Source organism: Fonsecaea multimorphosa, assembly GCF_000836435.1.
Source record: "Fonsecaea multimorphosa CBS 102226 unplaced genomic scaffold supercont1.1, whole genome shotgun sequence".
NCBI classification, from domain to species: domain Eukaryota; kingdom Fungi; phylum Ascomycota; class Eurotiomycetes; order Chaetothyriales; family Herpotrichiellaceae; genus Fonsecaea; species Fonsecaea multimorphosa.
In genome coordinates, this window is record NW_015971635.1 from 1,574,047 (window position 1) to 1,594,231 (window position 20,185).

A 20,185-nucleotide genomic window follows, 5' to 3' on the forward strand; every position below is an offset into this window, starting at 1 on the left:
GCTCGCCGTGGACGGTCCTGCATGCCGTCATTTGTCGCAAAAGACCAAGGACGAGAAGGCTGCTTCGGGAGGGAGAGAAGGCTGCTTCTATACACCTGCGCCGCCCCCAGAAGGCCGTGCAGTTACTGGCGACACCCATAGTCCTGCACATCTCCTTGTCCGCGAGTCTCAATTGTCTATATCGTGGACGTTTCACATACTGACTCCGCCGATCATACAGATCACCGCACACCAGTCCACGGACCAACCCCCAAGACACAAACATATCGCCGCAACACAACCCCAACACCGGTGGGGACAACACGCGCCCAGGACCTCGAACCTCGACATTCCCATCAAGGCATAACTCTAGCCAACATCGACGCTGACACCACGCCCGGCAATGACTGCTGGGTAAACCGGTCAAGCTGGCGCATAACTACTGTTACGCCCATCTGCCCTCTGCGGCTTCCGGTCCGTTGGAAGGTGCAGATATCAGGTCTCTCAACGCCCTCTCCTATCCCAGGGCGAACCACAATCCCCTGTCATTGCAGACAACGCAACTGTCTCCAGGGCAGGTTCCCGGAAAAACCTTTTCCTCCGCTTACACGCTACTAACTCCGCCATACGCGTCCGCAGATGTTACAGTCCATCACCAGTATTCCATGACCCCAGACTCGTCGACGAAATCGACGCCCTCCTCCCAGACCCTCCAGAACAGTCCCCGCTCCATGACGGAGCCCGAGGCTCCTCAACAACCCAAGTCGGACAACGTCCAATCAGCGAAACAGAAGCGGGTGAGGACCGGATGTTTGACCTGTCGCGAACGGCACCTCAAGTGCGACGAAGCCTTACCAAACTGTCAGAATTGCATCAGGTCCAACCGAAAATGCAAGCGCGGCGTGCGCTTAAACTTCATCGACGTTCATTGCCAGAACCCCCCATACTTAGTCCCGCGCACGCGCGATTGGAGTGTCTCCTTTCAAGATGACTCGCGCGACATCGCCTCTGAGTATCAAGGCGGCCGGGAGAAGTATCATCCTCTTGAGCCAGAACCCAAACGACAGAAAGTGGACGTGTCCGGGGGGGCCTACGACTATAGTCAGATAGCAGCTCCAACCATGTCGCATCCGCAGCTCCCAGCTCCACACTCCTATCCTCATTCTTATGCCGAGTCGGCACAAGCCATGTATTCTACTCCCACAACGCAAGCCTTTGACGATACGACCAGTGCCATAGGACCTTACCCAGAAGCAGCTCGAGCAGTGAGACAACCCTACCACCAACAGACAATGGTCACCCCCGTCGAGCAGGAACAAATCTACCCACGCCTAGAGGACCGCAACGAGGTTTTGTACATGCAAGTGTATGTGGAGGAGGTGGGTTTGTGGATGGACTCGATGGACGCGGAGAAGCACTTCTCTCGTCTGATACCCTTCCAAGCGCTCAAGGAACCCATGCTGAAGTATGCTTTGCTGGCTTGTGGAGTCCGACACCTCACCTTGGTCAATCCCATCTACCCGGAAGAGCATGCACTGAATTACTACAACAATGCAACGCAGCTACTACTGAAGGCGCTACAGGACCCCGATCGAGATAGCGTGTTGTGCGCCACCACGGCTACCATTCTCAACGTCTACGAAGTCATGTCTGAGAAAGCTCTGCAACGGATGAACCATATCGCCGGTGCCCGTGCCCTCATCAAGGAGTGTCGGTGGGATGCCACCTCAACGGGCATCGGGGCAGCCTGTTTCTGGCTGAATGTCGGACTAGAATTGTTTAGCTGCTTGCATTTTAATTGGGCCGTTGCTTGGGACCCCGACACCTGGGGTATTGACATTGCCATGACCCCTCAGCTTGTTCCCGGACACGAAGAAGACTGGGCGCACAGGATGCTGTGGATCCTCTCGAAGATCACCAACTTCAGGTCTGAGGCCCAGCGGCGCTACCATGACAGCAATGTTCATGCAGAACAGATGCGCTTGCACCAGCGGAACAAACAGTGGCTGGGCCTGAAGTTCTTCTGTGACCGTTGGCATGAGTGTGTGCCGCCCACAATGCATGCTCTCGCAAGCGTTCCGCCTCAGTTGACCTCATCCAAAAGTGCATTTCCTGAGCTGTGGTACCTCAAGAGGACTACCATCGTTGCTAGGCTGTTCTATCATACAGCTATGGCGCTGCTAGGCTCAGTTCATCCCTTGGCCACCATGCACTCTCAAAAGGCGGAGGAGATGCAAGAAATGAGGATTCGTCATTCAAGACAAGTCTGCGGCATCGTGGCCCACGTCAAGGACCGGGGTGTGGCTTCAGCCTCCATCCGCTGTCTGGCAGTGGCTGGCGAGAACCTCAGCGTCAGACGCGAACAGGAAGAGGTGCTGCAGATTTTTGACCGCATCAAAAAAGAAACGGGCTGGCGCGTCGACTCGATCCACGATGAACTTAGGGAGAAATGGGGTTGGACTAGCGTTGCCCAAGACTACGACACCATGAGTTCGGCGTCTTCATTCTATGCTCCTTCGAGACCTTCAGCTGCTTCTGACACACCAAATGCAACGCCGCCTCGTGCAAAATACCCCAGCGGTATCGTCAATCCACTGTACCAAAATGCCGATTTTTCAGCCCAGAATCCGCCGTATCAAGGGAACTACGTCCCTCCTGCTTCTGGACATGTTATGCATAACACCACGCAAATGTATGGGTATTCCGGTATTACAGCCATTTGACCTTGCTCCAGACTCATTGTGAAGAGTGTCGGGGCACTACAGAACCTGACTTCATGTTCTCTACTTCGTTGCGTCACAGCATAAAATCATGGGCGTTGGCAGTTTTGATTGTATCCAGCCCGGACACCGAGGGAGAGTTGCTGGACCCACTCGATCCTCGCGGCTGTGCATCGAAGACTTGAATTTGGGACTTAGCCGGACAGCATAGATACGATGGGGAACGGGCCAAGGTATGGGCCGGAACAGAAGCCACTGGTTCTTTGGGGGCACAAAATTGGCATTCAGCGGGTGTTTCTCTCGGTTAAGAAGAAGACCCAGTGCTCTGGGCACCAGACGACACGGGCAAGCCTGGTAACTAATGATTGCAGTATACGCATTAGGTGATTTGTATATAGGTATCCGACTGTGAGTCCTCAGCCTGAGTGGTCTCCACAACCAACTCCCCAACTTGCAGGGGACATAACCCATTTCGCCCGATACACGTAGAACATCTGCCTCCTTCCATAAGTGTGGCATGTCCGTGAGGCTGCTGACTCGTGTATTAGCAAAGTCCTCCTTCGCTTGCGCCTCGTAACCTTATCCAATATCGCATCTACTGATTTGCCAACTAGAGCTCCTTGGTTCAGCCGCACGTATTCCTCTTCGGAAATTGCCAGAATACGATTCCCCAGCATCTAAAAGCGTGTGCTCCTCGAGCCTCAGCCGTGGAGCTGCTCAGCCACCGGCGACATCGAGATGGCCGTTGTTGGTATGTTTGTGCTGTGTCTGTCGACGCTCTTCCTCCTTCTAGCCCCATCTTCCGGAGTCAGCATCCAGTCTGATATAATCTCGAAATGCGACGATGCGAAGGGCCCTGACGAACAATGCAGCATTGTGGGTGATGGAGACTTCTACGGCTTGGGGGTCAGAATCGGCATCTACGCGTCGTGGTTCGCTTCCTGGGTCAGCAACAGCTTCTTGCTCGATGCGAGAGAGATCTGCCAATCTCTCGACACCAACGCCAGCTTTTTGTTCGCCATCGCCGTCGCCGTCGCTACATACTCTATGTCGGGCAACATCCGAATCATCGATGCGCTGATCCTGCTCCTGCTGTCTTTCGGGTATCTGCTCAGCGTGATGACCATCTGGGGTTACAGGACGAAACCGGCAAACCGCCATCATTTCGGTGGCTGGGGCACACATTTCCGCCTTGTCCTCGTGAATGCTATAAGCGCCTATGGCATTTGGTTCTGGGGCGTCGGCATGACGTACAAGCTTCCCAAATGCAACACGAGAGAACAGTGCGGCGGGCTGAAGCTGTGGATTCTCGTTCAAGTCCCCATCGCAGGCGCTGGGATTCGAAACTTGTTCCTGGCCTTTTCGTGCATCTGTGGTGCCTATTATTTCGCCATGTTTCTTGCCGCCGTTCTGGCTTTCGTGAAACTCTTGCGCGAAACGAGCGACAACAACTGGAGGGACTGCCGTAAGTCGTTCAGCCGGAGATTGCGCGAGCAGATCGCGAAGGTGGACCCTTGGCCTCTGAACCTGTGAGTTTGCTCTGTTTCCTGTTTGCATATTCGTCCTTTTCAATGCTTCTCTCGTTGACTAAATCATCAAAGGCCAGAGAGAACTAGGAGCACAATCGCTTTTTGGACGTTTGTGTGGCTTGTCTTTGCCATTGCATCAATAGAGATGACTCTCCAGATCAACCATGTGACTGGGCCCAGTGTCCAGACATTTATCGCCAATGCCGGTCAATTCATTCCGCTTGTCGTCGGCGGCTGTACCCTTCTGAGGGTCCTTTGGAAAGTCGGCCTCCTGGGTCTGCCTTTTAAGCTGCTCATGACTTTTCTGTTCCCGGACGTCAAACCAGAGTGTCCGAGCACAACCTCCCGAAACGAGACGATGTATTCGGCGCCGCATGAGCGAACTTGGTGGTGGTGGACCATTACCACATGGCTGCCCTGGCTTTGTGTCTTCCGGTGCTGGAGGCATGCTGGCCGAAGGAGCCCGATGCGGAGGAAGCTTCGAGACTCGAGTTCGGGAAGCTACGGCTTCTCGAGTTATACCACGGAGACCAATGGCTCTGGTTCATCTCCATCATCGAATTGAGCTAGGTGCTGAGCGACGGCCGCGCTCTAGAAATGAGCAGTGGAGATACTGTTTGTATCATCGGCTTTCTGAGTCGTCTCTTTTGCCAGTCATATCAAGTGCTCCCCGTGAATATGTACGGGGGTCATATAGGCACCTATTCTGCGAGCCGCTTTAATTGGATAGAGTAACTGGGAAGACAATACTCGGCAACCCTCGGTATGGGTGTGTTTTATTGACTACCTAGGTGATGTTGACTATTGCTAGGCTAGTAGGCTTCAACCAGGTAGGTAGGCCGAAAAATTGCTAAGGGGAAAGTTACCATCAATATGTGGACTAAACCGGCCATGAAGTGCGATAGGAACTTGAGGAAACATAGAAATAGGGGATCCGAGGCTTCACATGCCGGCAGTTGCGAATCTCAAGTTATGAGAAATTTCCCTAGTCAATTTTCCTTGTCAACACCTGATTGACTTCGTCTACAAGCAATAATAGTCATGGAGCAAGACCAGACTCGCAGCGACAAGCCAGGGCGCCCGCCCGCTCAATCGGTCCTCCACGAGGTACGGACCGCCGAAAACAGCGCTGCTTACTTGCTGCCCAAGCTGCAGTCCATGAAAGAAACAAATTCGCATTTGTCGCTGTTGGACGTCGGCGCCGGCTCCGGCACCATCTCCGTGAGTTTCGCAAAGCTCATCCCCGACGGCCACGTTACCGGCATTGACCTCAACCCCAACATCCTGCCACGGGCACAGGCTGTCGCCGAAATGGCCGGCGTCAAAAACATCGACTTCCAGCAGGGCAGTGTGTTCAAGCTCCCCTTTGCCGACGAGACGTTCGACATCACCTGTTGCCATCAGGTGCTGATCCACATTGGAACCCCGTGGGACGGACTGCGAGAAATGCTCCGAGTGACAAAGCGAGGCGGCATCGTCGCGGCTCGCGAGGGCGACTACGAGACCGAATGCGTCTGGCCGGAATCCCCTGAGCTCTCCAAGTTCCACAAGCTCATGGCAGGCATGATGAGTGCCGGCGGCGGCACGCCAACGGCAGGCCGACAGCTGCTTTCTTGGGCACTCAAGGCTGGTGCCGAGCCCAGCCAGGTCACGCTCAGCTATAGTCCATCGTCCTACGATACACCTAGCGGGAGGAAAATCTGCTGTAAGCTCTTTTCCCTTTTTCTCATAATTTTATCCTGCTTTCTCGTAGCTTCCGATCATGGCTTCTAATGGCCGTGTCATCCTCTAGCCCAGGGGTTGTGTGAACAGCTCAGAGGGGGTGGCTTGCGCGCGAAAGCCCTCAAGTTCGGTCTAGGTTCTGAAGAGGATTTTGCAAAAATGGCCAAGGCTTGGGAGGAGTGGGCAGAGAGAGATGATTCCAGCCTCGCCATGTTGCACGGAGAGATTCTTGTCCAAAAGTAAGGATTGAGAAACCCGCAAGTGACTTTTTTGCCACTGGTCCACCACACGCCGGAGGTGCAAAGACAAGACGTGATAGAGCAAAGGCGGGAATCCAACAGAAACCGGAAAGCATTGACAATGCTATCAATCTGCAGCAACATCGGACAATCTCAATGTTCCGGCCGCAGTCAAGTCAATGTGAAGGCCGAGGGTGGTATATCCCGAAAGCGGTGCCGAACATGGAGTCCCGGTCATTCCCCTATTGTCTTGTCCCTCGAACGGAAATCGCGGAATTTTAAGAATGTTGCCTCTCGTCCTGGCATTATGCCTAGTGGTCGATTTCTCCAGAAAACCCCACACTATTGATGGGGAAGCTATTTCCCCTGGCATGCCCAGAACCCGCTGGTGGTAGACCTTTGCTCGATGAGTTGTATCTTCTTGAGCATATTACCTCTCTCACCACCCTCACTTCAAATAGCTTAGGAGTGACTTTCGATACCAAGGACGCAGCAGGCAGGCTCCCGGCAACATACCGCGAGCTTCTCGGGCAACAGAGATGTCGAATGATTCTAGCCGCAAACAGCGGTTTAAGCGGCCTAGATATGCTGCAAGGGCATGGTATGTCGCACCCTCGAGTCGTTGATAATTCTTCTATCATGATAACCAACCGGTTTCAGCAAAGAGTGTAAGCGCAGGAAAGTCAAGTGCAACGGAGAAACTCCCTGCCTTCATTGCGATCGCTACGAGGTCCAGTGTCTCTATCCGGCAAAGAACGTCCCTGCTCCTGCCCAAAATTCGTCGTAAGTCGATGCATTTCTGGCAACAGAGGATGTTTCTGACATGGCACAGGGATATCGAAAAGATCAAAGAGCAGCTCGAAGGTCTTCAACAACAGCTCAGCATCCTGGTAGCGCGAGACAGTCCGTTCCAGCAAGGCGACAGAGCCCTGACTCTATTGGACTCATCTTCAATATGCTCGCCTCATTCGAGTCGAACCCTATCCTCATCCGCACCTGCGTCACAGGTTTCTGTCCATGAGTCGGTCAAGAACGCAGAGAAACCCTGTGGTTTGAATCAATTGACACGCCCACACAGCAGTGTCGACGTGATGGACGAGTTGTCCATCGGCTACTCTAGTGTGTCCACAAAACAAGCATCCTCTGCTCGAGGCGGACTCGCCGTTACGTGCCACCCTCTCTTGGCTATCTCACAGACAGAAGCCTTGCGTTTGATTGATATCTATGAGGATGAATGTGGATCTGTCTATCCCTTAATTGACATTGGCCATCTCCGATACTTCGCTACGAAATTCTACGCAAGTGCCAATGCGTCGCGGGAACCTGCCACTTGGCGCACTTTTCAGGTTGATCAATATTCGAAAGGATCGCTTCATAACTTGGAAATTGTGCTTGCAATCGGCTTGGTGATTGAGGGCGGTGGTTCAACCGACCTCGCCTCTGCATTGGTGGACGAGCTGGAAGCCGAAATTGACCACCGCCCGTCGGGAGTTTCTGCCGATTTACCTATCGCGGAGATTCTGAGCCTTATGGTAAGTCCTTATCCTCCGCTCACATCAAGGGTGTCCCACTAAGCAAGCATAAGAGTCTTTACCAGTTTTACCGCGAGGAAGATGTGCTTGCTTGGCGAACTATTGGCCTAGCCGCCAGGATTGCCTTAGAGCTAGGCTTGCATCTTCACGACCCGCCATTCGCGACCTTTCAAAGCGCAAGAGAGCGAGAACGTGCAAATCGACTCTTCTGGTGCATTTATTGCCTGGATAAGCGCTGGAGCCTCGGCACGGGACTTCCATTTGGTATCCAAGATGCTGATATTGACCCTAGTCTTCCAGAACCGGTGGGTTGCCTCGTCGTAAAGCGCACATATATATTAATCGTCATCACAGAATGATCCATACCCGTATCTTTTCACAAGCATGATAGCTTACTCGAGGATCGGATCGCAGATACTGAAAGCGTCGCCGGGAGCCGGTCACTGTCACGTTCGCCAAATCGGAACCAGAGAGGATATGGCTTTTCTCACATATCAGGTGCAGCAATGGTACAGTTCGCTTGACTCCGAGCTTCGGATAGAGCCTTGCCAGGAACTCGCCCTCAAGTCCTTGTCGCCTGCGCGCAACCGACTACGAATTCTTCACTATCTCCGGAGAAACCAGCTTCGCATGTTGATCCATAGAGGGGCGCTCTTCACCGCGTCCTCCATTAAGGCGGATCCGCAGAGCGCCAAAACCGCTGTTGACGTTGCAAAGGACACCATTACTTTGCTGGACCAGCTGCGCACCACTTCTGACATCTACAGCTCCCACCATGTCTGTTTCAATTACTTCCTCTATTCCGCCCTAACCGTGATCTTACTCGCTGCATATCGCGCGCAAGCCCAGTTCCACGAGTACTGTCGCGAAGAATTTCACATTGCTCTCAACCTCATGGGAGGACTTTCGGCAAAGTCCAGCGTAGCGAGAAAGCTGTGGAAGATCATCAGACATCTCAAGATCATGGGCCCTGAGACAGGCGTTCTTCCTTACATGGACACTCAGCAAGACCAGTTGAGACAGGAGCAAAACCACAAACCTCAGGTGAACAACAGGGTCGACAAATTCCTCGAACCAACCGACGCGCATCTCCCAGAAGCGTCACTCAATGCATGTGCGATGGATGGCTTTCCAAACGGGATACCTCACAGCAATCTTGGTATCTTGGCGGGCGATCATGCCGTGGATGCTAATTTACTCAGCGCGGAGCTTTCAGACCTTTTTCAAGCCATCGATCCTACTGGGTTTGAACAAGAACCATCACAAATCGTCGGCGCGCTTCCAACATTTCAAGCGGCACACGATTTCTCGAGGAGCACCTGGAACGTGTTCTAACCGACTAGTGTGCCATTCCATGACGGACAGCGCTTCCTGTTTGGGACACACGCCTTTCTAAGTACCATCGACGCAATGCCCTTGCCCTCGGATTGCGCAAGTGAAGTTCTTCAGAGAAGTCATTTAGAGATTTTACGTATTATAGCTCGCTGCGGGCCACTGTCAAACTAGTGGAACGTGAAAGAAGGATAGCCGTGGTCAATGCAGTCCTGCAACTTTTGCGAAAACATGGCAAGTCCACCGAAGAAGATCAGGGTCGAGCGCAATTTGCCCTGGACGTTGGCGCCGTAAAAGTACGAGTCGATTTTCTTGAAGAGCATCTTGTCGCTGATGGTGTCGCACAAAGCGCCCCATTCATCTTCGCCTTGCTTGGTGGATTCGATTGCCGTTTTCGAGAGCTTGCCCTGCTCTTGGGCTCGCATGATGGCGGATGTGATGAAGTCGACGTGGGCCTCGAGCATGGGAGGCACGTTCGCCAGGGGGGACTTGGGCCCAAGAATCATAAAGAGGTTAGGGAAGCCGGCGACCGCGACGCCCATGTTGGTGGTCGGGCCGTTCTTCCAATGCTCGTTGAGCGTGAGTCCACCGCGGCCCTCGATGCGGATCCGGCGGTATGCGCCGTCAAAGGCGTTGAAGCCCGTGGCGCAGATCAGGACGTCGAGCTCGTGGAACGTGCCGTCGACCAACTTAATCCCATTGCTCGTCACCTCGGCGATCGGGTGCTCCATGATGTCGACGATATCGACGTTGTCGCGATTAAATTGTTCATAGTACCCCGTGTCACAGATGGGCCGTCGGGCGTAAAGCTCCTTGGGGGTCAATTTCCTCCTTTTCTCGGGATCCTGCACAATCTGCGCAATCTTGGCCTTGATGAAGTCGCACGCCGTCTTGTTGGCGACTTCGTCTATGGTGATGTCGGTAAACGATCCCATCAGGAACCGGATTCCGCTCCCTTGATCCCACAACTCTTGGTAGATTCGTTCCCGTTCCTCACTCGACACTTCGGTGGTTTTGATCTTGGCCTCGTCGATGCCCCCACCACTAAAGGTCTGTCTCGCCCGGGCCCAGATGTCGTCGTATTTCTGGTTGATGGCATCTCGCTCCTCCTTCGACACGGGCTTCCTGCCGGCGGGGACGCTGTATTGAGGATGTCGTTGGAAACAAAGTAAGGAGCCCACCTTGGGCGCGATGGCCGTGATGAGCTGCACCCCGGTCGAGCCATTTCCGATTACACCGACTTTCTTGCCGCTAAAGTCGTAGCTATCGGGCCACCGCGCTGTGTGGTAGAGCTCTCCTTTGAAACTGGCGAGTCCTGCAATGCTCGGCCAATTGGGCTCGCTGAGCAGCCCTACGGCGGTGACCACGTATTGCGCGATGAAGTCACCGCCGCTGGTGCGTATGGTCCACGTGCGTTGCTCGTCGTTCCACCTCATGGACCGGACTTCGGTGTGGAACTGCATGTACTGTCGTAAGTTATGACGGTCGACGACATGGTTCAGGTAGGTCAGGATGTCCCCGGAGTCGAGGTAGTTTTCCGCCCAGGGATAGGACTGGAGATCTTCCTTGTCCCAGGAATACCGGTAGAGCAACGAATGTGTGTCGCTCATCGCCCCGGGGTAGCGGTTCCAGTACCATGTCCCTCCTGGGCCGCCGGCGCGATCAAACACGCGGACTGTGAGTCCAAGCTTGAGGAGGCGGTACGCTTGGTAGATGCCGCCCATGCCGGCGCCAATGACCACGGCATCATAACATCCCGACATGCTGCGGAGCAAGAGAGTTGCGAAAACAGACAAAAGTCGGTGTCTTATTGGGATCACTAAAGGGCGCGAGTTTCAAGAACCTGAAAAAGGCTTATACTTATTATGAGGAACTCTGGCATTGTTCATAAATGACAAGTCCTCCTCATCGCTTGCTGCGGCTCTCAAACCGCGGCGTTTCCGAAGGACTCCAGCTCGCGGACCGGCGATCTTCATCCTGTACTTAGCCACATTATTTTGGCCCGTGCTCCTGGGAGAATTGCGAGCTTCCAGACTCCGCGGACCAGGTCCGTGGTTTGGAACCCATGCTGCCAAGAGGTTCGAGACGGAGTTTACATTGGAGGGTGTACACATTCAGACGGGGGAGTACCGCGCTACCCTTGCTGCCACTTGTATACACGGGATGGCTTTCCGCAAACGCTGTGCAATGGTCGTGTGGCTACAGGCCGCATCTTGCAGCTCTCAGGCACCCACCAGGGGGTTTGATCTATCGAAAGCTACCGAGTACCGAGTACTCCACGCCTGGTGGGCCCTGGTGGGCCTGATACTCCACTTCATACCCCGCGAGACCAATACTCTGCGGGGATACTCCGCCTATTCGGCTCTAGTTTGTTGGTGCAAGGCTCGGAATCTCGGTGGAGGATTGCGAGATTCCATTTCCTGACTTTGACCTTGAGGCTTCGTGTCAAACGGCTCTCATGCACGGCAATTGCAGTATATGAGCCTACTCATGTTGCGGGTTTCGTGCAGAATGCTTCTCGAAGGTTTAGACACAGACCTGCACCCTGACTGGCCCCCGAATCTAGCGGTAAGGCCTTTATCGAGGCTCCCGACCACCATTTCGTGTTTATTCTCAATCACGTCCCTTCGCTAGAAAAAGACTCAGCCTCAGACCTTGATCAGTATAACAGCAAATCTTTGGAGAATCTCAGAATCATGACAAAAGGCGTCGCAGTCGTGACAGGGTCAGCCCAGGGGCTGGGCAAGGCCATTGCCAGCCGTCTCTCCCGCGACGGGTTCGCGGTGGTGATCAACGACCTCGCGAGCAAACAAGCCCAGATCGATGCAGTGGTGAAGGAGATCGAGGCGTCGGGAGGCACAGCGATCGGCATCGCCGCCGACGTGACCAGTCGCGCAGAGGTCCAGAATCTCGTCGACCGGGCGACCGAACAGCTGGGGGAGCCTTTACAGGTCATGGTCGCCAACGCCGGCCTCGCCCATGCAGACGGCATCTTCGAGCTCAGCGAGGAGCACGTCCAGCGGATCCTGAATGTCAACATCGTCGGCGTCTTCAACTGCTTTGTCGTCGCGGGCAAGAAGATGGTGGACCAGCGCAAGGGCGGCAAGATCATGGCGGCGTCGAGCATCGCCGCATTCAAGGGCATGGCTCTGGTCTCGGCATACACGGCGTCAAAGTGGGCTGTCAGGGGTCTGACTCAGGTATGTACAAAAACAAACAACAACCACCATTTTTTTGCCCGGCTGTGTTGGATTTGTTGGGGCTCGACGAACGACTTTTTCTTCTGACGTATTAACTTCTTTCTTTTGTGATAAGACCTTTGCCGTCGAGTTAGGCGCCCTATCCAAGGACCACGAGAAAACCATCAACGTAAGGACGATCCCTCTTTTCTGGAGAACCGATTGCAAGGCACATCCTCACGTGCTGACAAAAATTACTACAGGTCAATTGCTACGCTCCGGGAGTCGTTGGTACACCCATGTGGTCGGTAAGTTCTGATTGATTGTTTGATTAATCTTCGTTTCGGGGGTTGTGGTGGCCGTGGGCTCACTCGAGTTCTGTATCTTAATTGTCCAGGTCATGGTCGACAAGTTGCAAGAAATGCGCGCCCCGAAGCGCGAGGGTAAGACGTACATCGAAGAATTCGCTCTGAACCTCACTACGCTGGGCAGAGTCTCGGTGCCCGACGACGTGGCGAACGCGGTGAGCTTTCTAGCTGGGCCGGACTCGGACTGGGTCACTGGACAGGTGAGTCTGGGCCCCAGGACATTACTACTACAATTTTCTTTGGCTGACGAGATGTTTCCTCCTGACAAGAGCTTGGTCGTCGATGGCGGAATTGCGTTCAACTGAAGCTGATGGAGTGGACTTGCTGTCGGCAGGGTTGAATGGACGGTGGACGCTCAGGATGTGAATTTACCCTTGAGAAAGGTGGAGGATTGGATGGACTATGAATCCTCTGACTATTGGTGGTGACGGGCAAAATACGGGAGAATGAGTGCTTGCTTATCGAAGTACTTGAATCCCAAGTGTTGAAATACCGAGATTGTGGCTTGTAAATAGAATGCAACTCTGCTCGATTTAGCGGCATCTTGATTGCGCCTCAGTTTTCAGTCGTCGAGTGCTGTGCGAACTCGTCCAAGTCAGCGCTAAAAGGGAAGAACCGAGCCCGCTCGCTTCCGGCACGTTCAATAATTGCCCTCGCTGATGCTTGAGCTGGATATTGGTCCTCATGGAAGAAGAAGGAGAAGAAGACCAAGAAGCTAAAGTGATTGCATATTCACCCCATATCACGTTTCATCATATTTATACCACTACCTCGTTTCTCGTCACCCCTTCCATCTCCCATCAACCGGGTGTACTCGGACCGAATCAGATTTCACGATGAGCCGCGCTGTTTCTCGTCCATCCCCTAAACTTCTTGCCAACAAAGAAAAGTGGTACGGCCAGGAGGAAAAAGAAGATGGCAAGTGCAGTGTCGAACATGATGGGTTTGATGTATCCGACTTCGGCGATCCAGTTGTTGAAATATTTGGTCATGCCGTACGCCCACAGATTTTTCACCATTGTCGCTCCGACTAGAATCTCTCCGGCCACCGGCTTGTAGGAGTCGATCTGTTGTTGGGAAATGGTCATTAGTTTGAGCTAGCGACAGGTATAACTGAGATGAAACTTACCGAATAGGTCAAGGAGATGGCAGATAGCGCGGGCAGGACGAATCCCAGGAGAGCGTAACCACCAATGACGATGGCTTCCCAGCTCCATTGGTGCTGGTACCCAACCGCGACCAGGACACCGCCCAGCAAGCAACTCACGATAAAGGGCGTCAGGGCAACCAGTCTCATCTCGGGCTCTCTGATGCCCTTGTTTCGTCGCGTGAGAAACGCCGAGACCCAGTCGCTCAACGGGCCTGCAATGACCAGAGACAGCACCACTCCGACCAGGGCGCCAAAGTTTGTGTACCCGACGTCAGTCGCCGACATGTTCCAGGGCGGTCCTGCAAAGGCCTGGGACTGGGTGACGTTGATGATCACGAGCATCGATGCAGCCCAGGCAAAGGCGAAGCTCGACCACAAGACGATCGGGTATGTGAACAGTCGAAATGGCATAACGAGCGCGGGAATAATGCCCTTTGTGCTCGACTTGTCAAGTTTCCCCCAGAGGGAGAATTGCGCCCGGCTGGGTTTCCCTGTCAGCTTGACGACGATCTCGTGGGCGCTGGATGTATCGGTTGGTCGATGAATCGTCTCTTCAAACCGAGCTTCGTTCTTGTCACCCTCGATATTGGTTTCGGACCCTTCACCGACGGGGTCGTGCGCAATTACAACGTGACGCTCCCCCCACCGTGTTTCGGGCATGAGAAAGACTTGGAAGACCGTCGAGAAGACGGCGATGGCGACACATAGCCACCAGAAGCTTCTCCAACCGTACCTGTCCGACATGACTCCAGCGATGACAGGACCAAGCTGCGAGCCGTGCTGTCAGCAATACAATTCCCTGCAAAACCAAGGAGATATTTCCTCACCAATGTGCCGGACCAGGCAACCCAGAGATACAAACTCATGTAGAGCCCCCTCTGGTGGAGGAATATCACGTCCGCGACCAACTTAAAGAAGTTATGTCAGAATCTTTTTCGCTCAGCCATCATGCCGACATGGAGAATTTCTCACCATTCCAGGCAGTGTCTCGGACGGTCCGCAAGCAATGCCGGTGAGAACGCATGCTCCCAAGAACGAGCCGTACGACTTTGCTTCTGCTCGCCAAATCATCGAAGCCACATTGAGAAGATTTGCCAGGAGAGCCATAGGACGACGCCCATAGGCACGGGCTATCGGTACCCAGATGATGTTGGAAAACCCCAGCACGAGGATGCTCACGCCGACCTATATTGCGAGAAGTCAATGTTGCCGCGTATTTTCCTCAAAAGCGGGTCTCAACTAACAAATTGAACGACATCGGAAAGACTCCTGTTCCACTCGGCCATATAGTACGGCACTTGAGATGAGATGGCTAGTGGACCGACAGTCCAGGAAAATGTGGTGATGTTCATGCCCAGCATGATAGCCATTTTCCACATGAAACTCCAGTTGAGCGGGTCGGAGGGATCGTCAGATGGTTGGGGCACGAGTACGTTCTTTCCAGCGTGCTTGAAGTGGAGGCCACCAACTGAAGAGAAGGACAGTCAGCGAGGCATTCTGGCCTTGATTCTGGTAGAAGAATCGTCTTACTGTCGGTCATGACTTCAGTGCCCGGATAGAGTGTAGTGTGTAGAGTCTCTTCAATCTCACGATGGGCAGCCGCCTCACTGGATGTCGAAAGCCTTCGATCCATTTTTCTTTTGACAGGCCTAGGATCTTGTTCAAAAGAGATGCAGAGGTGTGAAGGGGACGCAGATATCTGGTAGAGAAGAAGAGGGTAGTCCTGGATTTTGCAGGGGAAGTTTTCTTATAGGACTTGAGCAGGAGAAGTATGTTCCTGTACCATCAGTGAATGAGGACTAGTCCGCTGCGGAACAAGAGACACATGTATTCAAAGTAAGCGAGCTGGGGTATGGGCTTGGGGAAATGTGGGCGAACTGGTGAATACGAACGACTGGTCCAGGCCGATTAAGGCTCGGAGGCGGAAACAGAGCCGTGAGGCTGTATGACCTTTGACGCGTGATAAAATATAGCAGACATTGCAGGACTATACCTTTCAAGCGCTAATTCCGAGGCCGCCCCGTGTACAATTACTAGTGACGATGAGCCGTGTTGTGGTTCTGGTCTGTTGGCGAAGATTCTGATGGAACGAACCCTGGCCATGGTAATTAGACGATCCAGATTTGAGACTGGGCGACCGTCCAGGTCCCATCGGCACCAGACTCCTTGACGAGATCATGTATCTATCATTTGGCCTCCTTTGAAGGCCCTGCGGCGGCGTCCCGCTGACAGTGAGCCGTGTATGCGAGTGGGTTCGGAATCTCGGCCTCGTGGACCGAAATGAACTCGCAACTCTAGGTCGCTTCAAGACGACTAGTAAAGCACCCGAATATCCCTTTATCGCTCTCTTCCACGATAATTGTCATTTTGTCTTCGTCATGGCTGCAAGCGGAAAACGATTGGCGGGCAAAATTGCTCTGGTGACGGGCGCTGCGAGCGGCATAGGCCTGGCCGTCACCCAGACTTTCTTGTCTGAAGGCGCAAAAGTCTTGGGTGTCGACTTCTCGGAAAGCAATATCGAGACGGCGAGCTCGCTTCTGTTGTCGCAAGGCTTCGATACAAGTGCATATGGTTTCCACCATGCTGATGCAGCGGACGAGAGTTCGGTGATTGCCTTTGTGGACAAATGTTGCGAGGACCTTGGGGGACTCGACATTGCAGTGCTGAATGCAGGGATAGGAGTGATCAAGCCTATCTCCAACTTGACTGTTGAAGAATGGGATCGGCATATGCGGGTAAATGCTCGTGGACGTAAGTGAAGCACTTCATTCTCCATGATCTTCTTTTATCTCCGGGTTGCGGATAAGATATGGTTGACAATCTTTGCAGCATTTCTCGGGGTCAAATATGGCGCCGCTAAGATGCAGGATCTTGGAAAGGGCGGCAGCATCATCATAACAGCAAGTCTCGCCAGCGAAGCAGCTTATGCCGAGCTGTGTGCTTACAACATGTCCAAATTTGCTGTCCGCGCTTTGGCGGTGACTGCAGCCCAGGAATACGCCAAAGACCGCATCCGAGTCAATGCAGTTTCTCCCGGTTTTGTGGCCACGCCACTAATTCATGCTTGGGATAATCTAGAAGCGCGACTCAAAGCTACTCCGGCTGGTAAGCACAAGCGGGCTCTACTCCATAACTTTCCCCAACGGACCTGTGTTGACGTCCTACTGACCCCCTATAACAGGTAGGGCTGTGGAACCGCTGGAGGTAGCAAAGTTGTATTTGTTCTTGGCAAGTGATGATGCGATTATGGTGTCAGGAAGTAATTACCGTATGGATGGTGGAATGTTGTTGCATTAGCATACGCCTGTGGAACCTATATAAATGCGGCATTGTAACAGGGAGCTCTCTTTCCTTTCCGGTGAGGCTGTCGTTCGTCTGACCTTCCTAGCTTGTCTGGGTGGCAGAGAGCTTGAGTATCCCATGTGATGAGAGTGCTCAAGTGAGGCATTCGCCGAGCTATTCACTCTCCCCAAGGCCAATTAAGTAGCTGGCAATTAATAGGGGGTATTGAAACATTTTGCACCATACCTCATACTACTGTACCGACTCTGCTGAACCGAGGACAGAAAACAGCATCGTCGAGAACCAGACTTGGGCAGTTCAGGCCAAGCATGTGAGGGCATCTCTCCGCATTCCGGAGATGATAATAACGACCTGCGGGACCTGTGACAAGATGCAGCTTGACCTACCTCGTATTTCGTTCCAATCCGCCATTGGATAGGAGCGTGGCCTAGTTCCACGTTTCAGGCCTCCATCCCCAAGATTTTCAGGCTTGTGGACCCCTGGATAAGCCATTCGCCGGCAAATTACATGTGGCCGGATCTCCGGCGTCCTCAAAGGGTTTGATTGTGCTTCGTCAGTCTTCAATCTCGTGTACGATCACTCCTGGATGGAGACCCATCACAAAGAGGCGTGCAACATTACAACTTTCCAAAAGATCTATGTCATATCACTTCCGTAGATCAACCCTCGCGCAATGGCAGCGGCTATGGACATTGATGGTGACAACGAATTGCAAGCCCCTCGCCGCATCACGAAAGTGTTTCATCGCAAATCTCGAAATGGCTGTCAAACTTGTCGGACGCGCCGGATAAAGGTAAGATATACTCATTGAGGGAAGAAAGGCACTCTTGGATCGCACGGTGATGCTCCGAATGTGCCGTTCCGTCCCGCTGAGGCTGAGCATAGTGCGACGAAAGGCGACCAATATGCCTGAATTGTGAAAGTCGAGGAATGGCTTGCGCATTCGTGCAGAGCGTCCATATCCAGCAAACACCAAAGACTTACCCGATGCCGAGCCCGCCAGAAGAAACAGATCGTATTAGCGACGCAGACCCTTCTGTCCGATCCAACGATGAACCCAGCGGCACCCCGTCCTTTAGTCTTAGCAATCTCAGCACCTTCAATAACGTTTTGGAGATGCCCGAATCCAGGTCCCGGCGACTGCTCGAATTACGGCTTCTGAACCACTACTCGGAGCATTTGATCAAGCCGTTTCCAGACCTTGCAAACTCCAATCTTGTCACAGCATGGTCTGCAGAAGTCCCTCGCTTGTCCTTGAAACACGACAATCTACTCTATATGATGTTTTCCTGTGCGGCGTCCCACCTTTTACGCGCCCAACCCGATGACGGAGAACTGAACGCCGCCGCCGATGTCTACTTAGGCCTCGCACTTCGTGAGCAACACCAAGCCGTATCGAAGCTGAGTGGTGAGAATGCCGACGCTGTCTGTTTTGCTGCTATGCTACTCCTTATCACCTCTGTCGCAAGACTCTGGAGGCGCCCTTTGGAGCCCTACTCGCCACCGATGGAGTGGTTGCGGCTAGGCACCGGCGCGGGAACCGTCCTAAGAGCTGCAAAGGACATTTTCAAGCAAGACACTTCTTCGAAGATGATGCTCCTGATCAACGCTCCGCCAGTTTTCGACGTCAAAGTTCTTTTTGCAAAAGAGAATCTCAAACCCTTCTCAAGAGTGCTAGAGCTTGAGAAAATCCAGCACGCAGGTCCAGGTTGGGACGCGGAGAGGTTCGAAGTGTTGGAGAAATCCCTCTGTTACATCGGCTACCTCTACCTGTCCGTTGACGAAGACGAGCCCGTATATATCGTCGCTCGAAAGATTGTATCCTTTGCAATTTTCGTTCCACGACCTTTTGTTGAGCTGGTGGAAGAGAAGCACCCGTGTGCGTTGGTGATCCTGGCTCATTATTTTGCGCTGATGGCTCGCTTCCCATCCGTGTGGTGGATAGGAAAGACTCCCAGACGCGAGGTTCATGCGATTCACGATGCGCTGCCGTCCGAGTGGCAGGATCAGATGAAGTGGCCAATGATGATGGCTGGATTGACACTGTCGTGACAGAGCGTGGCATTGGAACCATGCCGGGACGTGTTTCCGGTACTCTTGTATTCACAACGAGCTATGCCGCTCAAGACGCCGGAATCGTCCAGCATTCTCCCTTGTCGAGTCTTGCCAACAAGACTTTTTCCACCCCTGTTGATGAGATGGAGAAGCATAGGGTGTCTCTGATCAGCCAAGAAAGGAATTCGCTACAAGACCTCTCTTTCTCCTCACCCTTATCGGCAAGATATTCAACAATCGGCTCGCAGGTACAATATCCGCAGCCATCGACGCCTCTGTGTCTCGAGTAAGCAGGGACGGTCCTAAGAGATACGACCAGTGACCTCAAGCTCGAGGCATTTCGGGTACCTCAATGCATCCAGACACCGTCGGCGACGGAAATGGGCAGAATCAGCAAGCGTGAATGGAATTGCGAAGCGCACCTAGCCAAACTGCAGCGCAGCCAAAAGATTCAGATACTTTGCTTGCGCGATGTCCTAGTTATGCATCCTTCCTCCAGCGCAAAATATCAGGATTTGTACTTTCTAACGCTGCAGGCCGACATGGGGCGGGCGGGAACGAGAACGAACGGGAACGAAATGAGCCGCCACCAGACTGGAGGGGCTTTATGACTTGGCGGCTTCCGAATTCAGGGTCAAATTCGTCGTTTTTGTTGCGATCGCTTGGACAGCCTCGTCTGACAGACTCTGGTATGCGATTCCTGTGTTATTGCTAGTATGGAACGGCACAACGATTTCCAAAGGTCCTGGTCAAGTTATGTTTCCAAGAAGGTGATGCATATAGGAAGGATTGGCTGCTACCTCCCAGATGCCCTAGCTCAAGGTCAGTACTTTATTAGTCCGTACTACGAACCTCCTGAGGGGTTGCTGGAAGTGATGGCGGAGACTCAATGTGCGTACATATGCCCACCATGTGAAATCTAGTTGGGCCTAGCTACCTAGGTAGCAAGCCCACTAACTGCCCCCGAGTAGTAGTCAATGGCGTGGGAGCTGGCTAGGGGATCTGTCGCCCTCTCTTGAACTCGTACGAGCTCCCTTGGCAGCTATAATAATTCTCCATAATGCTCTTTAATATTGG

The 20,185-nt window shown here is 53.2% G+C and overlaps 9 protein-coding genes across 9 annotated transcripts; 7 read left to right on the forward strand and 2 right to left on the reverse strand.

The window, feature by feature from the left end:
• Positions 1–644: 644 nt before the first annotated feature.
• Z520_00588 (uncharacterized protein) lies at positions 645–2,702 on the forward strand (the record flags this gene model as incomplete). The annotated part of the gene is made up of 1 exon (XM_016771108.1): positions 645–2,702. The coding sequence occupies one exon, from the start codon at positions 645–647 to the stop codon at positions 2,700–2,702; it is 2,058 nt and encodes a 685-aa protein (XP_016638018.1).
• Positions 2,703–3,437: 735 nt separating this feature from the next.
• Positions 3,438–4,793, forward strand: Z520_00589 (uncharacterized protein; the record flags this gene model as incomplete). The annotated part of the gene is made up of 2 exons (XM_016771109.1): positions 3,438–4,228; positions 4,301–4,793. 2 exons carry the CDS (start codon positions 3,438–3,440, stop codon positions 4,791–4,793), a joined length of 1,284 nt encoding a protein of 427 aa, XP_016638019.1.
• A 476-nt stretch (positions 4,794–5,269) lies between these two features.
• On the forward strand, positions 5,270–6,193 carry Z520_00590 (uncharacterized protein; the record flags this gene model as incomplete). Its single annotated transcript, XM_016771110.1, has 2 exons — positions 5,270–5,933; positions 6,021–6,193. 2 exons carry the CDS (start codon positions 5,270–5,272, stop codon positions 6,191–6,193), a joined length of 837 nt encoding a protein of 278 aa, XP_016638020.1.
• An 808-nt stretch (positions 6,194–7,001) lies between these two features.
• Z520_00591 (uncharacterized protein) lies at positions 7,002–9,056 on the forward strand (the record flags this gene model as incomplete). The annotated part of the gene is made up of 3 exons (XM_016771111.1): positions 7,002–7,721; positions 7,775–8,026; positions 8,076–9,056. 3 exons carry the CDS (start codon positions 7,002–7,004, stop codon positions 9,054–9,056), a joined length of 1,953 nt encoding a protein of 650 aa, XP_016638021.1.
• A 167-nt stretch (positions 9,057–9,223) lies between these two features.
• Positions 9,224–10,816, reverse strand: Z520_00592 (uncharacterized protein; the record flags this gene model as incomplete). Its single annotated transcript, XM_016771112.1, has 1 exon — positions 9,224–10,816. One exon carries the CDS (start codon positions 10,814–10,816, stop codon positions 9,224–9,226), a length of 1,593 nt encoding a protein of 530 aa, XP_016638022.1.
• A 933-nt stretch (positions 10,817–11,749) lies between these two features.
• Positions 11,750–12,905, forward strand: Z520_00593 (uncharacterized protein; the record flags this gene model as incomplete). Its single annotated transcript, XM_016771113.1, has 5 exons — positions 11,750–12,253; positions 12,369–12,422; positions 12,496–12,540; positions 12,630–12,800; positions 12,870–12,905. The coding sequence occupies 5 exons, from the start codon at positions 11,750–11,752 to the stop codon at positions 12,903–12,905; spliced, it is 810 nt and encodes a 269-aa protein (XP_016638023.1).
• A 519-nt stretch (positions 12,906–13,424) lies between these two features.
• Positions 13,425–15,383, reverse strand: Z520_00594 (uncharacterized protein; the record flags this gene model as incomplete). The annotated part of the gene is made up of 6 exons (XM_016771114.1): positions 13,425–13,667; positions 13,730–14,518; positions 14,578–14,658; positions 14,723–14,935; positions 14,995–15,218; positions 15,281–15,383. 6 exons carry the CDS (start codon positions 15,381–15,383, stop codon positions 13,425–13,427), a joined length of 1,653 nt encoding a protein of 550 aa, XP_016638024.1.
• Positions 15,384–16,128: 745 nt separating this feature from the next.
• Z520_00595 (uncharacterized protein) lies at positions 16,129–17,047 on the forward strand (the record flags this gene model as incomplete). The annotated part of the gene is made up of 3 exons (XM_016771115.1): positions 16,129–16,501; positions 16,580–16,855; positions 16,932–17,047. The coding sequence occupies 3 exons, from the start codon at positions 16,129–16,131 to the stop codon at positions 17,045–17,047; spliced, it is 765 nt and encodes a 254-aa protein (XP_016638025.1).
• A 679-nt stretch (positions 17,048–17,726) lies between these two features.
• Z520_00596 (uncharacterized protein) lies at positions 17,727–19,105 on the forward strand (the record flags this gene model as incomplete). Its single annotated transcript, XM_016771116.1, has 2 exons — positions 17,727–17,846; positions 17,939–19,105. 2 exons carry the CDS (start codon positions 17,727–17,729, stop codon positions 19,103–19,105), a joined length of 1,287 nt encoding a protein of 428 aa, XP_016638026.1.
• Positions 19,106–20,185: the final 1,080 nt, after the last annotated feature.